At 45.0% G+C, this 24,298-nt stretch overlaps 1 protein-coding gene across 3 annotated transcripts in view; it reads right to left on the bottom strand.

The window, feature by feature from the left end:
• Positions 1-24,298, bottom strand: part of Clybl (citramalyl-CoA lyase) — a 169,380-nt gene that overhangs the window by 86,003 nt on the left and 59,079 nt on the right. For all 3 annotated transcript variants that reach the window (XM_010604602.2, XM_010604601.3, XM_019204587.1), the window contains exon 2: positions 9,556-9,742. In XM_010604602.2, the coding sequence (XP_010602904.1) occupies positions 9,556-9,742 (187 nt within the window). The remainder of the gene's footprint in view (positions 1-9,555; positions 9,743-24,298) is intronic.

Below are 24,298 nucleotides of genomic sequence, written 5' to 3'. Positions count from 1 at the left end.
TTCTCCCTGCAGGGAGAGTACACCTAGCCACTCTACTAATTCATTTCAACAAAAAGTGATGACACTGAGGAATGGAAAATTTAGCCAAGTGGATTTGTGTGTACATACAGGGTGTGTAAGTACAAATGGGGCTTTAGGGTCTGTATGCTTGTGTGTGTGTGTGTGTGTGCATGCGTGCATGTGTATGAATGTGAGCACACACAAAGGAGGAGGTACAAAGAGGAGAGAATTCATATGCTCAGGGTAGAAAAGGGTCTTCCATCTGTACACAATGAAAGGCATGGCAGCGGACCTCAAGGGTAAGGAGTTTACAAGGCTGAGGGCCAGGACAGCACACACAGGTTCATCAAAGAGTGAAATAAGATAAACTCTTTGGATGGTATTTGGTGGCTGTTAACTATGTAGCAGCTCAACTGACAAGCTCGACTGCCCATTCTGCAGTCTGAGATAACTCCAGGCATCCGTGGGGGAGTTTGTGTTTGAAGAAGCAGCACTTAGGACAGGGCTCCCTGAGAGGGCCCTGAAGCCTCCCTCCCTTGTCCTCTCTTCCAGAGCTGCTAGCTTTCCCTCAGGCCTTGTGCTCAGTTGTGATGCATCAACTTGACTTGAGTAACCACCACCCAGCAGATGGAGCTCACTGGCGCAATGGGTTAGCGTGCAGTGCTTACACAGTGAAGCTCTGGGTATGTCTGTGGATGACTGATACATGCTCTGAAGACTGAAGAGAGAAAGCCTGCCCTGGATGTGGGCGGCACCAACCAATAGGCTTGTAGCCCGGATGGAATAGAAAGGGAAAGAAGGAGGTCTTTCCCTTCCTCCTTCAGAAGAGCTCCCTCCAGTCTTCCTCGTTGCCTTTGGACTTTGGTCACGAGTTCTTGTGTCTAGCAGATTCTTCAGCCTTCCAACACAGACTTGCACAGGACTCTGCGGTGTGCTCCAAGCCTTGCACCTCCAACTGGATCTTCTGGGCTGGCAGTGTGCAGATGGCCATTTTGCATCCTTCCACCCCAATTCCACAGGCAGTGAACCCTAAGGGATACAGTATGTCCTGACACCCAGGATGGAGGGAGACAGGGAGCAAAACTTCTGTGCGGTAGGAAACTTACTTATTACCATTTTTACCTTGATTTTACATTAGAGATAGGCACAGAGAAAAGGAAGAGTCTGCTCAGATCACACTGTCAGGATAAGATGTTACCAGAATCAGACACATGCATAGTTTGGTTCTAAATTTTTCTCCAGTGCTAGAGATCAAACTCAGAGCCCTGCATATACTAAGCATGAAGCATATGATCTATCAGCGAGTTGTACCCCCACATCTAAGTCTGTCTTCTTGGCCACCAAATTATGCCTTTTTATGTGAAAGAGATATTTTAAAGAATGCATTTTCCATTATCTATGTTTTCTAAGTTTCTTTCTTCTCCTCTGCTACCGCCAATCCTCCTCTCCTCTTTTTATTTGCGGGGGGGGGGTGGCAATGTTACTAGAGATGGAACCTAGGGCTTTGTGCTTATCAGGCAAGTGCTCCATCATCGGACTATTTCCCAGCCCCAAGGTTCAGCACTTTGAAAATGTTACATTGCTTTTTTAAAAAGAAGGAAGGAAGGAAGAAGGGCGAGGAAGTAACACCATTTACATAGTGCTTGAGAGCTTAGTGGTGTGTGTTGTTATCATCAACCCCTTGAGACAGTCTAAAGGGGACAGGTCCCATGAGATGGCACGCGCCTTGATGAGACAGCATCAGAAATGGGAAATGTAAGTGCATTTTCTGTTGCCACACTGTATAGTCAGCTTTCCATTACTAAGGCAAAATACCGGAGGAAAACCACTTAAAGGAAAAAAGGTGTTTTCAGCTCACATTTTCAGAGGTTTCATTCAGTCCACAGTCACCAGTTCCATTGTGTTCAGGCCTGAGGCAAGGCAGATTGTGTGGAAGAGGATGGTAGGGAAAGCTGCTGCCCTCATGGCAAACAGGAAGCAAAGACAGCAAGGCGGCAGGGACAGAGATGGCCTCCAAGGGCACACGCTCAGTGGCCTCCTTCCTCCAGCCACGCCCCGCCAGCTAGCTTCTGCCATCTTCCAGTAACACCACGCACGATGACCGGGCTTTTAACTCACAAGCCCTTGCATAACAGCCCTGATCCATGCCATAACACAGGCCCGCCACCCTTCACTGACACAAGCTGCCCACCACCAACCATACAGGCCTTATGAACTTAGAAAAAGCTCCCAGAAAGCAAAATTTAGAGTTACATAGCTTCCTCAGGGATCATGAGTATGTGTAAGGAAACACTATAGACCCTTGTAGCATCCTTTCACATTACATACTGGCCTTAAAGTCCCTATGTAGCCCAGGCTGTCCTTAAACACAATCTTCCTATCTTAGCCTCCCAAGTGTTGAGATTACAGGCATTTTGACTAATTTTTTAAAAAACTTACAATAGGGCTGGGGATTTAGCTCAGTGGTTCCAAGCACAAGGGCCAGAGCCATAGCACTCTGGGAGGCTGAGGTAGGATTGCAAATTCAGAGACAACCTGGAACACAGCAAGACCCTGACTCAAAAAACAAAACAAGGGCCAGGTGAGGTGGTGCACACCTGTAAGCCTAGCACTTGGGAGGCTGAGGCAGGAGGAGTGTCATGAGTTTGAGGCCAGCGTGGGCTACACAGCAAGACCCTATCTCAAAAAAAAACAAAAGACCTGCCTGCCTTGCAAGTGCAAGGACCCGAGTTTGAGCCCTGGTACAAAAAAACAAAACAAAAAGACCTAATTAATTCATTAATTACAATTTTCTTTTAAGTTTAAAAGAGAGGTATTTCAGTTTTAGCAATATGGTAGTTATAGTCTCTCTGGAGAAAACCATTCTCTCTAGGACCTTGGCATTCCAGTAAACACAGCTTCACACTATGAAGAGGGGTTAGCATGAAGAAGGTAATTTAGACTCCAAAGTATTGAAATTATCAGATTCAGAATATACCAAGCAGATATGAAAAAGAACCGAACAGAATGTCTAGACATGGACCAGGGATTTAGCTTAGTGGTGCTGTGCCTGCCTCGCAAGCGCAAGGTCCTGAGTTCAATTCCTGGTACAGGAAGAAAAAAACTTCTAGATATGGAAAACATAAACACTAAAATTTAAAACCCAGACAGTGTGCCAGATTATCTACAACTGAAGAGAGAATTAGAAAGCTAGAAATTAGACATGAAGTATGAATGTAACCTTGAGAGACAAAGAAATAGAAATTTTAAGATGTTAAGAAACAAAAAGGACAGAATTAAAAGTTCCCTAATGTGTGTACTCAGCATCTCTGAAGGAAAAGAATAAGAGGCATAGAATACAGGCAATATTTCATTGCTAATGAGAATTAAACTCAGGACCTCGTGCTTGCAAGGCAGGCAACAGAACCATTGAGCTAAATCCCCAGCCCTGCTAATGGGGATTTTGCAAAACTGGTAAAGGATATGAATCCACAAATATAAAAGACATATCTTACACCAAGCAAAAAGGAGAGCAGGAAGGGAAGAAGGAAAGTAGGGAAAAGATTAATAAATCTATACTTTGTTACATTTAAATAAAATTTCAGTAGACCAAAGCTTCTTAAAAATAGCCAAAGAAAAAAGAAAAGCAGGCCAGGGATTTAGCTCAGTGGTTCCACCCGCTGCCTCGCAAGCACAAGGACCCGAGTTTGATCCCCGGTACCAAACAAAAAGATAAAGAAAAAAAAAAAAGCAGAAAAAGCAGCCTAGTTTTTCTATTTTAAAAGCTAAAAGTAATAATACCAACCAGAACATGGAACATGATGGAATAATATCTTCAAAGTTCTGAGGGAGACTGTAATGACCTCCTCAAATAAACAAAAACCAAGAGAGAGGGAATGTAGCTCAATGGTGCTGTGCCTGCCTGGCAAGCACAAAGTCCTGAATTCTATTCCCAGTACTGAGAGGGGGAAAAAAATCAAGAGTGCCTCAGCTACAAGGAAATTCTGAAGAACACACCTCAGAGGAAAGAAAAATGAACCCAGAGAGGTCCAAGATGCAAGAAGGGATGATGGACAAAGAAATGGTAAAATATGAAAGTTAATCTAAATAAATAATGTATACATAAAATGGTAATAGTAATGACATAAAATGTGTGACTCAAATATTTAGATATTTGAACATTCTTAACAGACTTGGTCTAATGGAAAAATACAGAGAACTCTGCAAATAGAAAATAATACCTTTTTTTCAAGCACTAGGTCTTGAAGGAAGACTGGAAAGATTTTAAAGAATCAGCATCATTCCCACCATATGCGCAAGTATGTAACAAGTTAACAACAAAATGATAAAACAAACTTTCATACAGTTGGAAATTTAAAACATCAAAGTTCTTGCTACCCGAAATGCACTCTCTGTCACAATCTTACATGCCACTGTGAGTTAAAAAGGAAATGGAGAGCGAGAGCCTGGAATCTTCTGGGCTGGGGTGTAGCTCAGAGGCAGGGTGCTTGCCTACCTCATATGAGGCCCTGGTTTAATTCCCAGAACCCCTCAAAATCAACAGAAGCTTTTATAGCACTTGACATTGCCTTTACACACAAGTACCATTTCACTTTTCTAGCAATTTATTTTATTTTACAAAAGTGTCAGTCCACCAAGGAGGCGAAATGTAAAGAAAAAAATAAAAAGCAAAAAAGGAACAAATAAAAATTATCAAACCAGAGTTTGGAAAACACCATTTTGATTTTCGTGGTTCAAGCAGGAAATCAGAGTGGCAATTAAAAAGCACTTAGGGGGCCAGTGATTTAGCTCAGTGGCACTGTGCCTACCTCACAAGTGCAAGGTTCGGGGTTCAATTCCAGGTACAGGAGGGGAGAGCACTTAAGAGTCAAAATTTTTAAAAGGACGTGTTCTCCTAGACCTTTTTTTGTTTTCAAAATTTACTTGTATTAGCACATGTTTGCAGCGCACAATGGCAGTCCTCACGGGGAACCGGTTCATGTGCATAACACATCGCAATTCTTTGTTCATGCCCTTTATTCCCTTCCCTCCTTGTCCTCTTTTCCTCCCTCCACCTCTTAGTCTCCTTTGTCTTCGTGAGAAATCGATCTCCCTGTTCGCTATTGCCCATCTTTTATTCTCCTCTTTAATGTATAGTCTGGGTTTCTCATGTAATAAGCGAAGCCGCGCAATATCTAAGCTCACATGTCCCATTTATTTCCCTTAACATCACGGTCTCAAGTCGCATTCATTTTCCTTCAAACGACCCAAATCCTGATTATGGCAGAGTAGTACTCCACAGTGTGCAAATACCCTATTTTCTTTATCCGTTCATCTGTGGGTGGACAAATAAGCCACTGCTTCCAAGATTCATCTGTTACGAGTTAGCTGCTGCGCACTGTTGTAATACGATGCCTTCAACTCTTTCAGAACAATGTCTAGAAGAACAGCTGGGTCTCACAGACCTTACTCTTAACTTTTGTGCCTGTGTCACCATCGGCCTACGTCCCCACCAAGTTGGGGATCATGCAGCCACTTTTGTATCTCTCCTGCCTGCCTGGTGCCTGCTTCAGCAGATAGATATTCCATATCTACTTGGGCGCCGCATGCTTACTTGGATTTCAGTAATCACTGAAATAGTTACTCGAGTGAAGCCACAGCCCTGAAATCCGGCCTCCACCTCCTCCTCCCTCTCCTCCACTCCCACTGCTTGGCCCCTGGTGTTGCGGTGAGACACCAGGATTCTGTGCGTGGCGCAGTGTATTTTTCCTGAGGCCCAGAAGGCAGTGGCTGGGATGACCTGCACCTCCTCTGGGATTTAACAATGACAGGAGATGAGAAGAGAGAGTGGAGGCATCTTTTCATCATCCATGCTTGGGGCCACGTGAAGGAGCTCCTTAAACCCAAATTGGATTAGCAGGACAGGATCAGAGCCAGCTGGAAGGTCTGAGAACCCTAAAAACTGCTGCATGGGGGCTCCTATTGTTTTCATTCTAAGCCGGTGCTCAGCCCATCAAACAAAATATGCAGCTAGTCATTAATAACAAAAGAACGAAAATGAGATATAAAATGAAGTGGCCACATTTTTATAATTCCCCAAAGGCTGAATTAGGCAATAAAAGTTTAGACTAGCAAAAAATAAATAGGATAATCTGAGGTAAGAGTTTAACGTGCATTTTTTTCCTTAGTAAGAAAAAAACTCACTAAAAAAGTCTATCAAAATCAAAATGAACAAATAAATAAGTCTCTAGATCCTCCATCAAGAATAACTTTAAGGAAAATGATTAAGAGGTGACTTCAAAAAAGAAAAATATTTGAGATGTATGAGAAGTGTTCGTTCGATGCACCTGGCCATTTCCAATGAACTGGAGTCCCTGATCTAAATGATTTACAACCCCAGGGCGCCGGGAAAATTTGCAGGCATAAACACAGAGCTCCTGTCAGTAACTCTTGAGAAATCACAGCGAATACACCATTGACAGAAGAGTACAGAGGCCAAGGCACTAACAGGGATCGAACTCAGGACTTTGCTCTTGTGAGGCAGGCGACGGAACCACTGAGCTAAATCCCTGGCCCGGCACTAACTTTTGAAGAAAGGGGAAATGGTAAAACATGAATCATGTTGATGGTGAATCAACAGTGAGTTTCACACTGATTCCATCAAAAATTCTAGAAAATACAAATCTGAGGTCTGCCATTTATTTGTTTTGTGATAGTGAGGGGTTGAAACCAGAGCCTTTGCACTGAGACACATCCCCAGCCTTTTGTATCTTTCCTTTGAGGCAAGGTCTTGCTACGTCATTAAGTTGTCCAGCTTGGGCTCAAAGTTGCAATGGTCCTGCCTCAGCCTCCCACTGTTCTGGGTTTACAGGCGTCTGCTACCACATCAGGCTGAGTTCTGCCATTTAATGGCAATGTAACCTTGAGCATATTTTAAAACTTAGTTGTAAGGATTAAATAAGATATATATGAAAATAATATATTTAAATGAGATGATACATGTGAAATAACATTACATGTTAGACAAATTATTAGTAAACCTTGTTTTTGTTTTTGTTTTTTTTTTTCATTTCTATCACTTCAAAAAGTGGGAATAGCAACTAGGTCCTCACACAGCCTCATCAAGAACCAGTCTTGTCTACCTGGCTTCATTTTTCTGTTCTAGAGGTACAGGGTGTAAAGGTTGGCTGGAGTACTGGGAAGTATCTTCTTTCTGGAAAAGCATTTAATGGAATCTGAGGAAAAGGCTGGATTTTAGGAGTTAGCTGACTGAATAACTTTCCCCCCAGGTACCATTCGTGAACATGCCTCAGTTTCCTTTCTTGTACAATGATTTAATAACAGCGTCTCACTGGCTGCCGTCTACATCACAGCACCTGGCCTTGGTCAGCGCTGTTTCAGCGTTGCCCACACGGCCGCTAAGGAAGTTCCCAGCGCCCAGGCTTGTGCAGTGCTGGCCCCGCCTCTCCAACACTTCCCTCCGGAATCACTTCCGTTTTTGTGCAGTGCTCTTGTTAGGCTCTCAGATGACAGGAATGTTGCATAACGAAATCAAATCCCTAAAAACCTTGAAAGGCTAGGGCTTTGAGTTGAGAGGTGAAATTAAGTTCTAGGTAGAAATTTGAAGAACGAATGTTTTTCCATGTAGTTTCCTGCCTTACTAGGATTTTCTGTGGATCACAAAGGGATTTTTAATTTTAGTCCACGCTAAGCTCCACTCATGAAGAAGACTGCACCCAGCAATTAATGCAATGGTCCACTGCATTAGAACACCCTGCGTGGCCCAGGCTGACCTTGAACTTGAGGCAATCCTCCTGCTACAGCCTCCTGAGTGGCGGAGTAACAGGCTTATTCCACCATGACCGGGTAGGGGACATTTTAGACCGTAACACGGCCCAACCAAGAACCACGTGAACATGTAGTCCAGGATGGTGAGCACAGTGTGTCCATCACGACCTCTTCTCTGCCACTAGTTTCTTCTGAACAGCAGCTCAGCTCCTGTGACACTGGGTCTCAGGAGAGCTGAGAGCACAGACAAACAGTAAGGAAATGGAAGACAGGAAGGGAGTCACATTTCCAACTCCTCTGGGGTCGGGAAACATCCTCAGGTGGGTTTGAGAGGACAGCCTCAAGATTTGCAAGGAAAGATAATTAGAACTTTATCAGGCACCTAATGCCTCACTGTGCTACAATCCTGAAATAAATTCCCTTCTAATCGTGATTAAGACAGCTTTATCTAATCTGTTTCCTACAGGAAATCAAGGTACTCTGGGGCACTTTATCAACGTTTTGCTCATAATAATCCCTGTCCCTGACAAAAGAAGATATTGTCATCCCCGAAGTACAGATAAGAAATTGAGGCAAAGAAATAGAGTGAATTGCCCTGGGTAACACAGAACCCCGAATTTCAATTTAGTGTCTAATTGCAGACCACATTACCTGCGTTTGGGAGGAAGCATAGTGGAATCACATTATAGCTTCAAAAAAGGGGCCTATTTACCTTAATCTCTGTGAAAGAGAAGATTAATTTCATTTTCCTTGACACATACCAAAAATATTGAGTAGATGCTTTAGATTCTACATGCTTATTCTAATCCTTTTCCAAATACTTCAAAAGCCTTAGTTTGACCACTATTTAGGATGATGCAGGAAATTAAATTTATTTTCTAATTAAGGTAAATATTTGTTTGCTGGAATGCCCAAGGAAAGTAATTAATCCAGAATACTGTACAGTACAGACAGGTTATTTCAGATCATCAGGAAGCAAGAATCTCCCTTAACGGGCACATATCCAGATGGCCTGATTCTCTGTCCCCAGCCCTGCTCCACTCCCAGCCTAACCACACTGTTCAGGGACCACATAAATAAAGACCAAGGGAATCAGATTTTTAACCAAAAAGTGTTCCATGCAAATGTAAGTTATTATTAAACAGATTTACATATTTTACCTAATTGCTGAAAGAAATCATGTTCATTATAAAAATCTAGAAAATAAAATTATGCCAAAAGTATACACTGTGCCACTACCAACTAATAACCTTTTGTCACTGTTTACAAAGAGCAGATTCTCCAAGGCTCTTTTCTCAGGCAGGGGCTAACGCAATGCGAAGGTTCTGCAAGTAGTTTCTCTTAAATTAAGTATAGAAACTGGCAATTTACCCATGGACAACTGCCTTTTATTTTCTTGCCATTTGTCTTAGAAGACAAGACCAATATATCTGGTGGTAAAGACAGAAATGATTGCATTTTACTGGCCCGAGAATCTTACGCGATCATTGTAGAACTGTATAACTCACTTACGTAGACCAAGTACGACCCAAAATGGACTGTCCGCCTCTTTACCTGTACACAAATAGTTACATCTACGGAATATAGGTACATTTTGATCAAATCCTGCCTTTCCCTCAGAAAAAAAGACACACCTGCACATTCGGAACCCATGTAAAAGCTGGATTAAAAAAATGTTAATAATCAGCAAATGATGAGTAAAATGGAATCTTTCCAAATAGGGCGTAATGCTGCCCCAGACCAGCACATTTCAATTTCTTTCTTTTCCACCAGAAGCCACATCATTACCTTTTTGTTCGCAGCCACACCATCCTCACAGTCGAGCACCACACAGTCAACATTCAGAGAAGGAATCTTCTTTATTTTCTTTTCGTCGTCCCCAGGTACGTACAGAACTGCCCTCCGAGGAACATACTTGTGACTGGACGAGGAACTGTAGCCAAGCCTGGGGACATCGGCTGCTTGGGAGGTGCCCCTGCAGGAGACACAGCTGGGGTTAGCCTGGAATGGAATTCCTGCACTCATGAAGCTGCAAAAGAACTGATCTTAATGAAAAATTAAAACAGAACATATTGACAATCTTTCTAAATTAAGGCAGAACAAAATCCCACATTAAACTCTAGAAAAACGATTATGACAAGATATAATCAGTGAAGCTCACATAGCGGTGCACACCTGCAATCCCAGCACCCAGGAGGCAGAGACAGGAAGATCACCATCGATTCGAAGCCAGCATGAGCTACACAGTGAAGCCAAGACTAGCCTAAACTACATACTGAGACTCTGGCTCAAAACAACAACATTGACAATAAGCACACAAAAAAATCCTAAATGACAAAATGTCATTTTGGCTGAGGTTTAAAAAATACACAGTCTTGGGCCGGGGTTCCGCCGCCTGCATCGCAAGTGCAAGGATCCGAGTTCGATCCCCAGTACCAAAAAAACAAAAACAAAAACAAAATCCACAGTCTTATTTATTGGCATTATCTTCTGGGAGATGGAGGAGACTGTAGCTAATCTCCGAAAACACTCCCAGTATCAGTATGCTGTCCAGATAGCAACTGTGGGGAAAAAAAGATGAGAAATGTACATCCCAAAGATACTAAACAATAACACAGGTGGAGTATTGTTTGTCTAAAATAGTGGGGCCAGAAGTATTTATCCTGTAAAAACAATGCTTTATGTTTAAACTGAAAATTTTGCTAAAGGAAGAGAAAACTGGCTCTTAAAATCAGGATGTTTCATAATTTGCAGGCCCCAGTGTGAGATGGAAATGAAGAATCTTCTGTTTAAAATAGATTAGGATTTTTGTTTGTTTTAGAGACAGGGTCTCACTATGTAGCCCAGGCAGCCTTGAACTCATGGGGATCCTCCTGCCTCAGCCTTCTCAGTGCTGGCATCACAGGTGTGTGCCACCATACCTGGCTTATTAGAATTTAATGTTGGTAATGGAAGAATGTGAAGGCAGGTGCCAGAGCATAAATTACACGCCCATGTCCTGCTTTAACAGGTGCTATGTGTCATGCTGAATGTCAGCAAGACTGCTGGCAAAGGACAGGTTACAAAGAACAGGTTAGCTAACTAATATGCCCTGTCTTTCCCCCAAATAAATAATGTGACCTTTTTCAAGTATGTATCAGTTGAACTCTTCACATCAGTAGCTATCTTAATACCATCAAATATTCTGCATAGTTGTAACATTTTTCTTTTTCTTTTGTTTTCTTTTTTTGTTTTTTGAGACAGGGTCTCCATATGTAGTTCAGGCTGGCCTTGAACTCACTATATAGTCTAGGCTGGCCTTGAACTTGCAGCGATCCTCCTGTTTCAGCCTCCCAAGTGCTCAGATTACTGACATGCACAATCGCCCTCAGCCTCATTCTGCTATGACTGATGTAACTTATGACTTACTGAACCTGATGAAAAAAATCACTGTTTTTGGGAGGATCTAGCAAATTTGTGTGGACACCCCCACATACCACATCTAGGACTGAACTCACAACCTTGTGCTCGCTAGGCAGGCGCAGCACCACTGAGCTACATCGCCAACCCACCCTTTTTCCTTCTTGCTAGTAACCTGTATAACTGAATTTTAATCTTATTTTTCCACAACTTAAGTACTGTGCTGTGTGAGGTATGGTGAGAAATAGATGGATTTTTAAAGTGTATGTCTTATAAAACATTTAACTTCATATAAAATGTGTTAAGGCCAACTAATTGAAGAAAGTCTTAATTACCTGTCATCACTTTGCACTGACTGAAAATGCCTGGCTAATTTACAAGAAGGGAGAAAACAGGATTATAGGAACAACTATATTTTATTTACTATTCACTGTGAAAACAGAATTGACAATAAATGTCAGGAAATGCTTGGGACAAAGTCTCTGCTCACGAGGAGCAGTGTAAGCAGACATGTAAAAGCCAAAGGAGAACCAGGACTGTCACCCATGTAGACAACTGTACCAAGATGTGGTTGTACACACCTGTAATCCCAGTAGTTTGGGAGGCTGAGTTAGGAGGATCACAAATTCAAGCCCAGCCTGGGGCAACCAAGAAATTTAGTGAGACTCTGTCTCAAATAAAAAAGAAAGAAAGAAAGAAAGAAAATTTAAAGGCTGTGGAGCTGTGGATGTAGCTCAGTGTGGAGGCCTTGGGTTCAATCCCCAGTATCACACACACACACACACACACACACACACACACACACCCCTCTCTGTGTGGCCCAGACTGACCTTGAACTTACTAGCCTGCCTCATCCTCCAAGATGTTGGGATTATAGGTGTGTACTACACATCTAGCTTAATTTTTCTTTTTTTCCTTCTCCTTTTTGGAGCCAGACATTAAAGCATTACAACTTTTAGGATGCTAAATGTAATCCTCACGGTAACTACATAGAAAATAGTTCTAGAATATGAACAAAAGGAAACGATAACAGAATTGAAACATTTTACTACCAAAAAAACAAAACAAAAAAACCTACCAAACCTACCAAAAGAAGGCAATGCAGGAAATAAGTGACAAGAAATATAGAAAACAAATGGCAAAATGACAGAAGTACTTAAATTCTACAATCAAAAGACAGGAGTTAGGGCTGGGCTGTGCTTCAGGGCTAGAGGACTTGCCTAGCATGTGGGATGTCCGGGGTTCAGTGTCCAGCCACACACACACCCATGTGGTGGATGAAGAGACACCACCATGTTATTACACGACCGCCTCTGTGTTGGATGGCACTCAGCAGCACTATTCAGTGCATTAAAAAAAATTTTTTATCAGTACATGTTTACAAGGCACCATGACTACATCCATTGTGGGGAGCTGGTACGTCTATATTTATCATCTCTTAATTCTGTATCCTTTTCCTTCCCTCCCCACCTGCTCCTCTCCCTCCCTAGGTCCCTTTCCCATCTCCAAAGAGCTTACCTCCTTGTTTCCTGTCATCTATCTTTAATTTTTATCTTTAAATTATTTACTTTGAGTTTCTCACATAAGAGGAACCTGCAATATTTAACCTTCTGTGTCTGATTTACTTTACTTGGCATTAAGGTCTCAAGATACACCCATTTTCCTACAAATGACTCAAGTATATCTTTCTTTATGGCTGAGTAGTACTCCATCGCATACACATACCACATTTTCTTTACCACTCATCTGTTGATGGACATGTACGCTGCTTCCAAGATTCAGCTAACTGAATCATGCTGCTGTAAACACGAGTGTGCACGTATCACTGTAATTGGATGTCTTTAACTCTTCGGTGAAGATCCTCAAAAGAGGCAGAGCTAGGTAAATGGAATTCCTGCTCTTACTTTCTTGAGGATTTCCACAGTGGTGGTAGTAGTCTACATTCCTACCAACAACAAAGAAGGGTTCTTTTTCCCTGGCCAACATTTGTTGTGTTGTTCTGAGATCCTGAAGATATAAAAGACGACTTTCAAAACTACTTCAGAAGATGGCAAGAACAATGGGATAAATACGCTGGAAGCGAAGGAAGCATTCTGAGGAAGGTTAATGGCAATGTAATTTTATTATAATAAATATTTATTTAAATACACACCATATTTCTGATCATCCACTGTATGCAAAAATAGCAAAGAAAAATATCTACAAGTAAACACATTAAGGACGTCTCTAAACTGTAGAACTTAGGACTTAGATTTCTCTGCCTCTGCACACTTTCTTCTATTTTGCATATTTACCAGAAAGAACATTATTCCTTTTTAATTCTTTTAGACATAGCTGAAACAAACCCATACGAGTATTTATAAAAGGTCTCCAATGGTAGCATACTATATCAGAAAGCACTAATAAGCCAAGTGATATGAAATTGGGTCGTATATCCCATTTTAAACTACAAAACAGCAACTGTGTATGGCCCAACCCAGCATTCTGACAACCGTAGGAAGGGGTGAGAAGCCGGTATCAATTTCTTACTTCAGTGAAAAGCAACATGATGGCTGCCGACATGGGCGAAAGTTCACATAAGTGGTAAAAAAAAGAACACAGCAGCATGAAGGCGTCACTATTGTGTTACCTGGTACCTGTCCACAGTGTGCTGCTGTGGCCCTGGTCTGGCCTGGACTCCTGTATCCAGACCACCAAAGCTGTGACCAGCTGTCCAAGGATGCAGTGGGCACAAGGTCTACACAGAAGAGCTTGGCCCATCCTGTTCCCTCGGTTGTGGCTATGCCAATCTGGTTGGCATTTCTATAACAAGTACTAGAGGCTGGGTAACTTTACAGAGGAAAAAAAAATGACTCTTTGGCTCACAGTTTCGAGGTGAAAGTCCAAAAAGCATGCGCACTCTCTCTGCAGAGGCTCCCTCGGCTGTGTCACAAGACAGCACCCTGACGGGGGAAGTCATGCAAGCACAAGAAGCCAGAGGCTGCAGAGAGGCCAGGTGGGCTCCTTTATAATACTCCTCCAGAGGAACTAACTCAGGGCCCCCACAAAAAATACCCTAGTCCCTGTATGTGCATGACCTGAGCATCCCCCACTAAGCCCCACCCTCTCCATTTTTGTTTCGTTTTTTGTTTTGAGACAGGGTCTCTCTACGCAGTCCAGGCTGCAGAGGTCCTCCTGCTTCAGCCTCCTGAGTGCTGGGATTAGAAGAGGGGCCCACCACACTCAGTGAGATCCCACATCTTAAAGCCACCACTGTCTCACACCACCACAGACAGCAACTTCCAACACATGACTTGTTGGGAGACAAAGACCCATGCAAACATCTCCAGAAGCAGCTGCCATTCCTCTGGCATGGTTGTTCCCATGGAGGAGCCAAGTTTGAACCTCTTGTCCTCCCCCTCCCTGTGCATCCCTCTGTCCCATAATACATTTACACCCTAGTCCAGGGCCTCCTCCATCCTACCTGAGCAACTAGGAAGGGCTCTTTCACACCTCCACTGTGTCCTCTGCTCACTTCTTCCTTTAGTGAGCACTAAGCAGGCAACCAATAGGTGGCCTCCAGCAGCCATGAGGTACAGATTAGAAAAACGTTCCCCTTGCACCTTTCCGCGGCTGACCAAAAGGCGTTTCCTGCCCAGCCACAGCATTACCTGGGGTATGGAGACAGACTGAAAGCAGCCCCAACAGTGCCCAGGTGCACACCTGCATGGTCGTAGGCAACGGTCCCAAGCTGCATGGTGGGGACTACAGCGGGAGGTGGCCCAGAAAGGTCCAGGGGGACATCCAGAAGAAAGCCCTGTGAAACAGGCCGGGAGGGTCAAGGCACAGTGAAGCCTGAGTGGAAAAGTCAAAGGCACCGAGCTGCTTGGAAAAAGAAAAGGGTACAGGGGGACTGAGCTCGGGGCTCGTTGCACACTCAGAGGCCCGCAGAGGCTCTCAGGGTTCTGGAGGAGAGGGAGGGCTTCCCCCAGCCTTTCAACCCACTTCCTGCCAGTCCTCTCCTTCCCCAGCCCTGCTGTTCTGAATTCTGTTCTGTACTGGAGTCCTGTGCAGCTGACACTGCTTATGACTATGACTGCAGTAGGTGACTAGAGCAAACTTATTTTATAATCTTACATATCTGGAGTTAGGGCCTCTTGATAGTCAACATGCAAATATATTCAAACAATATGCAAAGCAGGGGCTTAACATGAGTTGAAAAAAATCTGGTTGCCTTATGGTGAGTTCTCTCTACAGAGGGACCTCTTTTCAGATGCAACATTCATGGGGGGCTCCTCCTGCCCTTGCTTTTGTCTTTCCCCTTCCCCCTCCACCAATCATTAATCATTTACATAACTAGAAATATAACCAGTCCTAGTGCTCAGGGGATTCTCAACCTGGGATTCCATATAACCTTCACCAGAGAACCTTTAAAAATTGTCAAATTGGGCTGGGGATTTAGCTCAGTAGTACCCACTCCTGCCTTGCAAGTGCCAGGTCCTGAGTTTGATCCCCAGTACAACAAATTAAAAAAAAAGGTCAAATACCTGGGAGTGGTGATTCACACCGTAATCCCAGCACTCTGGGAGGCTGAGGGAGGAGGATCACCACAAGTTGGAGCCCAGCCTGGGCAATTTAGTGACTCAGTGAGACCCTGCCTCAAAATTTTTTAGCTTGTAAAAAGGGATGGGGATGCAGCTCACAGCAAAAGCCCCAGTTCAATCCCCAGTATCATCCCAACCCCCCCCAACACACACAATTGTTAAAATTGTTAATTGCACAGAATGCAATTAAACAAACTAACTGTACTGGTAACAGGATTAAGCTCTCTGCATTTCTGCTACCTAAGTGAGGTGCTGCTGTAGACCAGCCCCACGGGACACCTCTCTATTCTCAGGAGACTCCCCAGCTCCCATGGGGCCTGTTCTCAGAGTGCCTCAGCAGTGCAGGACCTGGGGCCCTTCCTGCCTCATCAGCCTCTGCTGATGGCCAAGTTCATCAGCTGACAAAGATCCCTGCAAAGTCTGTGGTGCCGCACTGTGGGTCATCAATTCTCAACCTTGGCTGCCACCAGGATGTCTCATCTGGGAAATTTTCATATCTGTCAAAGCCACAGCCAGGTTGGCTGTCACTGGTGCAGGATGAGACCATGGCTTTGGGACTCTTATAAGTTATCTTTGTGATTCTACTGTGCAACCAAGTCAGAGGGTTACAGGTGCCTTCCCAGGGGATGGCCACTGCCCCTGTACAGGATGTGCTGCTCCAGTCAAATTTTCTCTTGCGAGTTGCATGCTACTGCTACATACAAGTTCCTGCTATGATATTAAGAAAACTGTAGTTGAAAATATCACAAACTTGGAGAGAAAAAAGATGATTAAAGAAAAATTAACACTACTCTTGAGCTGCTGATAATAGTGATGTTCAAATAAGCTTATGTCCGTTTGAGCAGGGGTCCCCAACCCATTAGAAACCCAGTCACACAGCAGGAGGAGAGTAAGTGAAGCTTCCTCTGTTTATAGCCACGCCCCATGGCTCTCCTCGCCATCTGAGCTCCACTTCCTGTCAGATCAGTGGCAGCATTAGATTCTCATGGGAGCGAGAACTCTCCTCTGACCTGTGCATGCGAGGGATCTAGGCTGTGCTCCTTCTGAATCTAATGCCTGATGATCTTAGAGGTGGAGCTGAGGTGGTGATGCTAGTTCTGGGGAATGTAACTATTACGTATCACAAAAATATGAAATACTTAATAGAAAAAGAACTTAAAAAAAGAATCCCCCCACCTGTGGAAAATCCGTCTTCCATGAACCCTGCCCCTGGTGCCAAAGAGATTGGAGAGCACTGTACTTAAGGACCTCTAATTTAATAATGATTTCTAAACCCCAATTCATCGTTTCTTTCCTTTGTTAGGGGCACATCCAGAGGTCCCAATGCCAGCTGTATGTTATAGTCACCCAGGGAACTTTGAAAAAAAAAAAAACAAAAGATCAAAGCCATACCCAGGCTGAAGAGCCAGCCTATCACATGGGCTGTCTTGTACTAGCATTTCTTGAAAGCATCCAGAGAGACTCTAAGGTACAGACAAAGATGAGAATCTGCACCGAAACACTTATGACTCCCTAGTAGGACTTGGGCTTGTTATCGGGCCTAATCCTATGGATTTAGGCAGGGGAGTTGAACCCAGTTATATGACTTTCCAGGAACCAAGTGACGGGGGCTGATCACGTTAAGAAGAGTAGTTTTCCTCACTTGGAAATCATGTAAGTCTGCATTCTCCACCTACTGAGTCAGTAGTAACCGTAACCACAGGGTCTAGGGGTCTGGGAGCTAAATAGCAGAGCCCTTATAGAGCGCAGAGCTAAAACTAGATTCTCATACCAAGTTCACAGGGAGATAAGGGATCTGTTAGCACAGAAGGAAGTCTAAGTTCCAAGCGCTTAGGGATCTGAACACACAGCTCCTGGGAGGCCGAGTGCGGAAGGGATGGAGACCAGGAGCTAAGGAAGTCCTTGTCCCTGACAGGACAGATCCTTCAGGGGCTGGGACAGGACAAGCGACCAGACTGGGGCAGAGACTGTTCCTCTGTCCCAGGAAGCCGCGGGGCAGGATGGCAGCCAGAGGCCGACGGAGAAGCTCGGGCCAGCCTGCCGTGTCACACTCTGGACAAGGGCTGCCAAGGACGTCACGTGGCCCTGCGGAGAAGCGCTGTGCCCTGGAAGCACAGGAGCTGAAGCAGCCTAGCAGGCAGTGGCACAGCCTATCCCTTGGTCACGTGAGGGGGCCACACCCAGGTCTCTGGCCCTGACCTTGCCCGTCGGGCTGGGGACTGCTGCACTACAGCACTGAGTGAAGACAAGAGTCCATTCGGCCATCCTCACCTTCCCTGCAAGTGACAGCAAAACTTACCCGCTAATTCCACCATGTGTGTGGCTATTAATAACTAGCTATTTACGCCAGGACCTGTGATGGAGGCCTACTTATGTTCTCGCTTTGCTAAGTTCCCAAAGCCCAGAGAGATTCCTTCTCTATTCTGAAGAATCGTGTTTCAGTTTCTATGGCAACAGTGCATGGGGAGGGGGAGCTTTCCGCGGACACGAGAGCAAGGCTCAGCTCTCTGTCCCCCCTCGGCAGGAAAGGCCCTTCGTGAGGGCAGCACCTGACACAAATGCTCCTAAGTGCAGGGCCCGTTGCAGGGCAAACTCACAATCACATCAAGCCTCACCCAAGAGCTCCCTTTTGTGCTGAAAGGAAGAAAGAGTCTCGCGGCCAAAGCAGACACACAGAGGAGGACAGCTGGAAGTCCACAGGGGCTCACTTCTGGGAAAATGACGGAGGCCTCAGGCCAGCATGAGGGACACTGTGGGATTCCGTGGGCCCTGGGACCCCTATACTTTGCCAAGAAAACCCTGGAAAAACAGGTTGCTGCAGGATAAGGGCAGACTTGACAAGAGGAGGAAAAAGCAGCGTCCTTATTCTTGTCCCACCTGGTAAAGGAGGGCAATGACGTTAGTCAGGCCTGGTGGCGCATACCTGTAATCCCAGCACTCGGGAGGCTCAAGGCCAGCCTGGGCTGCACAGTGAGACCCTGTCTCAAAACTCAAAAAAATAAAACTAAAAAAATGAAGGAGGGCTTTGCTGTTTGAGGGCTGAGCAGTGAAGGCAGCGCCTCCGCAGACCACCTGGCCTAGAGGAGTAAAGTCAGTTGCTACACGTGACCCAGGTGACTGGAGCCCTTTTCACACAGAACAAGAAAGTAAACAAACACCAGTCGAAAGTGAAAGCCATCCATGTGCTGAGTGTACTCCGCAGACATAGGAGGACAGCACTACGAGATCCTGCTTACACCAGGCCCTCCAGGGGTCCAGCTCATAGGAAGGAGATGCAGGACATTGTCAGGGGCTGGGGTGGGAGAGAGGACTTGGGTGTGACAGGGAAGGAGTTTCCGTGGGGGAGAGCGTCAAGGGTCTAGAGAGAAGGGGTGGAAATGGCAACAATTAAAATGCACCCAAGCCACCGAACTGCACACCGAAAAATGGCTAAAATGGCCAGCTTGACTTTGTTTATTTTACCACAATAAAAAAAAAAAACCTAAAGGCAAGGGAGTGGGCCGGGGATTTAGCTCAGTGGTTCAGTGGCCTGTCTCACAAGCACAAGGACCTGAGTTCGATCCGTGGTACCAAAAAAAAACCAAAACAAAATAAAGGTAGGGGAGTGGCAACACACAGCTGAAGTCACAGCTGTTGTACTTGGGAGGCTGAGGCAGGAAGATCACTGAAGTCCAGGAGTTCCAGGCCAACCTGGGTAACAGAGTAAGATGCTGGCTCTATAAAAGTTGAAGTTACCACATTTGTTTGCCCTGTCACGCCCACGATACCCCTTATACACACACGTCGGTCAAATTCAGCATCTCCCATGCAGTCAATGGGCACCGTGTCCACACAAGCTGGCCTTTGCTAAGGGCTGTGGCTACACAAACATGGACGAGCAGTTGAAGCCCAGGGGCTATCTGTCACCACTGAGTGCCGGGGGTGGCCACGGGACTCACTGTCCAGGCAGGTGTGTGGCTTGATCAGGGGAGGGGTAAGTACCAGGAACACAGAAAGCCCCACGCAGCTGTGGGGACCATTAATGGTCCCAAACGGAGACCATGATTATGTCCCACAAGAGTTTTCTTCTTCTTCTTCTCCTTTTTTTTTTTTTTTTTTTTTTTTTTTTTTTTTTTTTTTTTCAGTACGGAGCACTGAACCCAGGACCTTTGCACTGAGCTAAATTCCCAGCTCCCTTTTTATTTTTAATTTTGAGACAGGGTCTCACCAAGTCATTAGGTTGTGGAGGCTTGGTTCTAATTTCGGATCCTCCTGCCTCAGCCTTCCAGTGTGCTGAGACTACAGGTATGGACCACCACAGTGGCTTCATCCTTAATAATAATCGTGGTAGTGGCAACTTTGGAGTGGCTTTCTGGGCCCTTGGTAATACATTTTCCTGAAAGGAAGCTGAAGGGTGAGAAGAGTTCAGTAGGAGCTAAGGGTAAATGGGTCAGCAGAAGGTGAGGACACAGAAGAGGGCAAGGGACACGGGATCTGAGAGCAGGCGAAGGTGAGAATGAGACAGGACCATGAGGGGGGAGAAGGCTGGGCAGTGGAGGGAACCTGGGATGAACAGAAGTGTGAAGTAGGAAGGCAGAGGGGAGGGGAGAGGGGAGGGGGGGAGGGAGGAGTGAAGGGACAAGAGGAAAGCTTGGCTTTTGTTTTTCTGCAAAGCTTCCCATTCTGCATCAAAGGGGTACAATAGACAATGTGCCTATTCAGGGGCCTTTGTTTTAATCCCACTTTCTTTTGGCAAGACAGGAGGAGTAGAGGTTCTATGAGGGTGGAGATCCCGAGTTTTCCTGGCATGACACCGGAGGGAAATCTGCTCCCCTCTGCTGCCCACGCCTAGAGGGCAGTAGAATGAGAATTTCTGCCCTTTCTGGGCAGTTCCTCTTGGGGACGATAACAAGGTTGTCGTTCACCAGCAGTCAGCTGTGGATGGCCGAGCGTTGGGCCTAAGGGGGATCCCGCCTTTAGACTGCTAGCTGGGTCCCCAAGTGTGACCCAGCACCTCCCAGGCACGTGATGTGCGAGTGCTTGGTAAACCTAAAGGACACGGCAGCTGGATTTCCCCCTTCCGCCAAGGAGAGATTAGGATTTTGCTTCTTGAAATTCTGGGAAGCATTTAAAAGAGGGAAACTGTTCCACAACTGGCCAGAGGTGAGCACCCATTCCTAAAACATCCTTCCAAAACCAGCCTCAGAAAAGATTTAACAGCTAATGCATTGAAAATAGCTGCAGGGGCCTGAATACTGTTATTGTAGGACCATCAGAAATACCCACCAGCCAGGTGTGGTGGCTCTTGTGTAGTCCCAGCTACTGAGCAGTCTGAGGCAGGGGGATTATCTGAGGTTAGGAGTTTAAGACCAGCCTGAGCAATGTTGTGAGAGCTTGTCTCAAAAAATTAAAAATAGGCCGGGCGTGGTGGCACATAGCTGAAATCCCAGCACTGGGGAGGCTGAGGCAGGAGGATCACCATGATTTTGAGGCCAGCCTGGGCTACATAGTGAGAACGTATCTCAAAAAACCAAATTAGAACAAAGCAGAAAAACCCTCCATCGTAAAATTGTGGTAGGGATCAAATGAGGTCATGTACATAAAAGCAATTTACAAAGAGTAAAGATCAATATAAAGTAAAATATTATTTTAAAAAGGAAATCCACTAAACTTTACCACTTAGAAATTGCAGAGATAATGGGTAATTCAATATTTAAAAAATAACATATGGGGGAGGGCTTTGCTTTTTTTGTTTTGTTCTGTTTTTTTGAGACAGAGTCTTGCTATGCAGCCTAGGTTGGACTTGAACTTACAGTGATCCTCCTGCCTCAGCCTCTCAAGCGCTGGAACTAGACATGTGCCCCCACACCCAGCCTAAAACATTTAAAGTCAACATGATTATTCCCTGCCTTGTTCAGAACTGTAGAGATAACAGAGCAAATGCAAACTAGAAATATCAATTTCTCCTTAATTTTGTTTTTAAAGGTCAAGAGAGACCGTTACTCCGATGCATGAAGTCACAGGTTCTTTTCCAGAGTTCTTCACAAGCTGAAAAGCTTGCTGAACACTCAAATGAAAGCACCATCCCACGGCCGGGGCCTTTGCTATGAAAGTAATCAGAGCAGAATTTTTTTTTCCTCCAGAAAAATGGCTCTAAAGTTTTGAGAAAATAGTTCTTCTCATATCGTATTTTTCTTTTTTGGTTTGTTTTTTTTGGGGGGTAACTGTCATGAAAATGATCTGGGATAATGGAATCTCTGTTTTCTTCCCAGAGTCTCTCAGAAATGCCTTTTAAGTGTCAATCTTAATGAAATGAGGCCAAAATGTTACATAGCTTAGAATTTTGATATTTTGGTAGCTACAGTCCCTTGATTACTCTGATCTGTGGATTTGGGGAGGGGCTCATTGGTCTCTCTCTCTCACACTGCATAATTTTTTAGGAAAAAAAACAAAAAACAAAAAACAAGTCTGGGTCTAATTGCCAGCCCCATACCACACACACGAAAGCTGTGAACGCAAGCTGTGATCACCAATCACGTGGAAGTGGCTTTGATTGTGTGGGACCCACGATAAGATTAAGATTGTTTTTTTCCTTCTTAATTATGCAGAGCTAAGTGTGATGATGAAAATTAAAACTAAACATATGGATGTGATCATGAGGCTTTTTCTAATATGGTTCTTTTTAAAAGTATATTTAATGTGCTAAAAGCACTAACTCCTTTAAATATCTTCTAAAGGCAAGATGTGGTAGAGAGTGCTCTAGTTCTAGGGGAAGATTGTTTCCTCAGTCCAGTGCCACACTTAGCAATGTACCAGATCCAAGAGCAAAACAGTTTCTTACCTCTTTTGGTTTACAAAAAGGCCGCTCTTACTGAATTATATCATAACTTAGTTTTCAGTAGGGTGAACTACTCAAATTCAAAAAGTAACACATTTATGGTAAGTGTAAAGGGAGTATAATAAAAAATTAGGAGGTGCACTCTTTCCACAATCTGCATATCTAAGATCATCTGTATTAGGGTTTGTGACTCGTGTCACTGTTTCCTGTGACAATAGCAAGAAAAACAGGTTATCCGGAGTCCCAGACAGCTTTAAAAGCCTCTGTGCTGTCTGTGGAGTGCGCTAACGGCCTGGCGGCCCACCTGGGTGACGCCAATGGGTACCCCTTCCTTGGCAGCGAGCCGATGAGGCAGGAGCTCCACATAACCGGGACCAAGGTTGGGCCCCTTGGGATTGGAGAGTTGTGGGTTTCGTGGCCCCAAAAGGGCTGCCTCACTAACCGCCTGCTGCCGCTGGTCCCCAGTCCCCTTGGGGTCCCTCGCGCATTCCTCCAACCTTCCTTCTTCCCTCTGCGTTGCTGCTTCCCATCTCGTTTGCTGACTTGAGAACCCCACACCTTCCGCGTTTCCTGGGAGGGTTTGATCGCCCGTGTCTGCGACGAGGCTGCGCTCTGGCCGCTGGGCTCAGGTGTTCTCACCGGGACAGGTGCCCTCAGCTACGGGACAAGGCTGCACCTCTTATGACTGCAAAGTCGTGAGAGCGCAGGCCCCCTGCACCCCTCTGGGACCTCTGGGACCCTTATTCAAGCTCCAAATACCAGAGGACAGTGCGAGCTTTCGTCTCCCATCACGGTGCAGACGCAGTGAATGACTACTACAAAGCCAAGGAAGGGAGCAAACTTTCCTGTGGTTCCCCCTGCCTGGCAGAAAGCAGGGAAAAAAGAAGTCAAGTCAGACCTACGAAAGGCGTTGCTGCCGGTTCTCAAGGTGCAGCAGTTACACGGAGAGTTATTAAACTGCGAACCGCCACCATTCGTACAGTAACTCCCACTCAAGTGAGACGGAAGCTGCTGGGGATAAACCGCCAGGTCTGGAGCAGGCTCCGTGGACACGGGCTGCTGGGGGGCGTTTGTGAGGGGCGGGCGGGCGTCACGCGTGCTGTCAATCCCCGTCCTGCACCTACGTTTTAATCGTTTGCTCTGGGCTTGTTTCTCAAACAATTAGCGCTAACGAATGGCCGGGATACCTTGGATCATATACGTCTAATTGCAGTGAAGAGCGGTTCTTGGAGGCATAGCACGGTTCAATTTACCGCGGGGGGATAATGCTGGTTAATTGTATTTCTTTCTACGCAAGGAAAGAAAAAAGACTGCTGGGGCAAAGAGGGAACTAAGTGTTCTCCTCTTTCCCTTTGTTCCCCCAAGAACTAAAGTCACTTCAAGAGCCACTTAATCCCATCATCTGCTGTTACAATTGCCTCCCAGCATTCATCAGAAAGAATCCGCAGTAAAACGATGCTGCTATATTGTGTAATTAAAAGCAATTCAGGTAGTTACTGCTTGGGGCCCTTTACGGGACCAAATATTTAAAATGGCCCTGCGGGATCCTAAAACACCCAAGTGTTTTACATTTGGTCAGCAACAGTGTCTCCCTGCAGAAGGGAGGAATATGCAAAGGGCAAGGGAAGAGAGAAAGGGAAAAAAAAATACTGCTACTTTTTTCTAGAACAAATCTTAAAGCAAAACAAAATAAAAAGAGAAGAGCAAAGTCTAAATTAAAAAAAAAAACATA

This window comes from Fukomys damarensis, unplaced genomic scaffold (genome assembly GCF_012274545.1).
Source record: "Fukomys damarensis isolate Sample0158 unplaced genomic scaffold, DMR_v1.0_HiC HiC_scaffold_6, whole genome shotgun sequence".
Lineage (NCBI taxonomy): Eukaryota > Metazoa > Chordata > Mammalia > Rodentia > Bathyergidae > Fukomys > Fukomys damarensis.
This window is presented reverse-complemented; position numbering and strand designations above follow the sequence as displayed.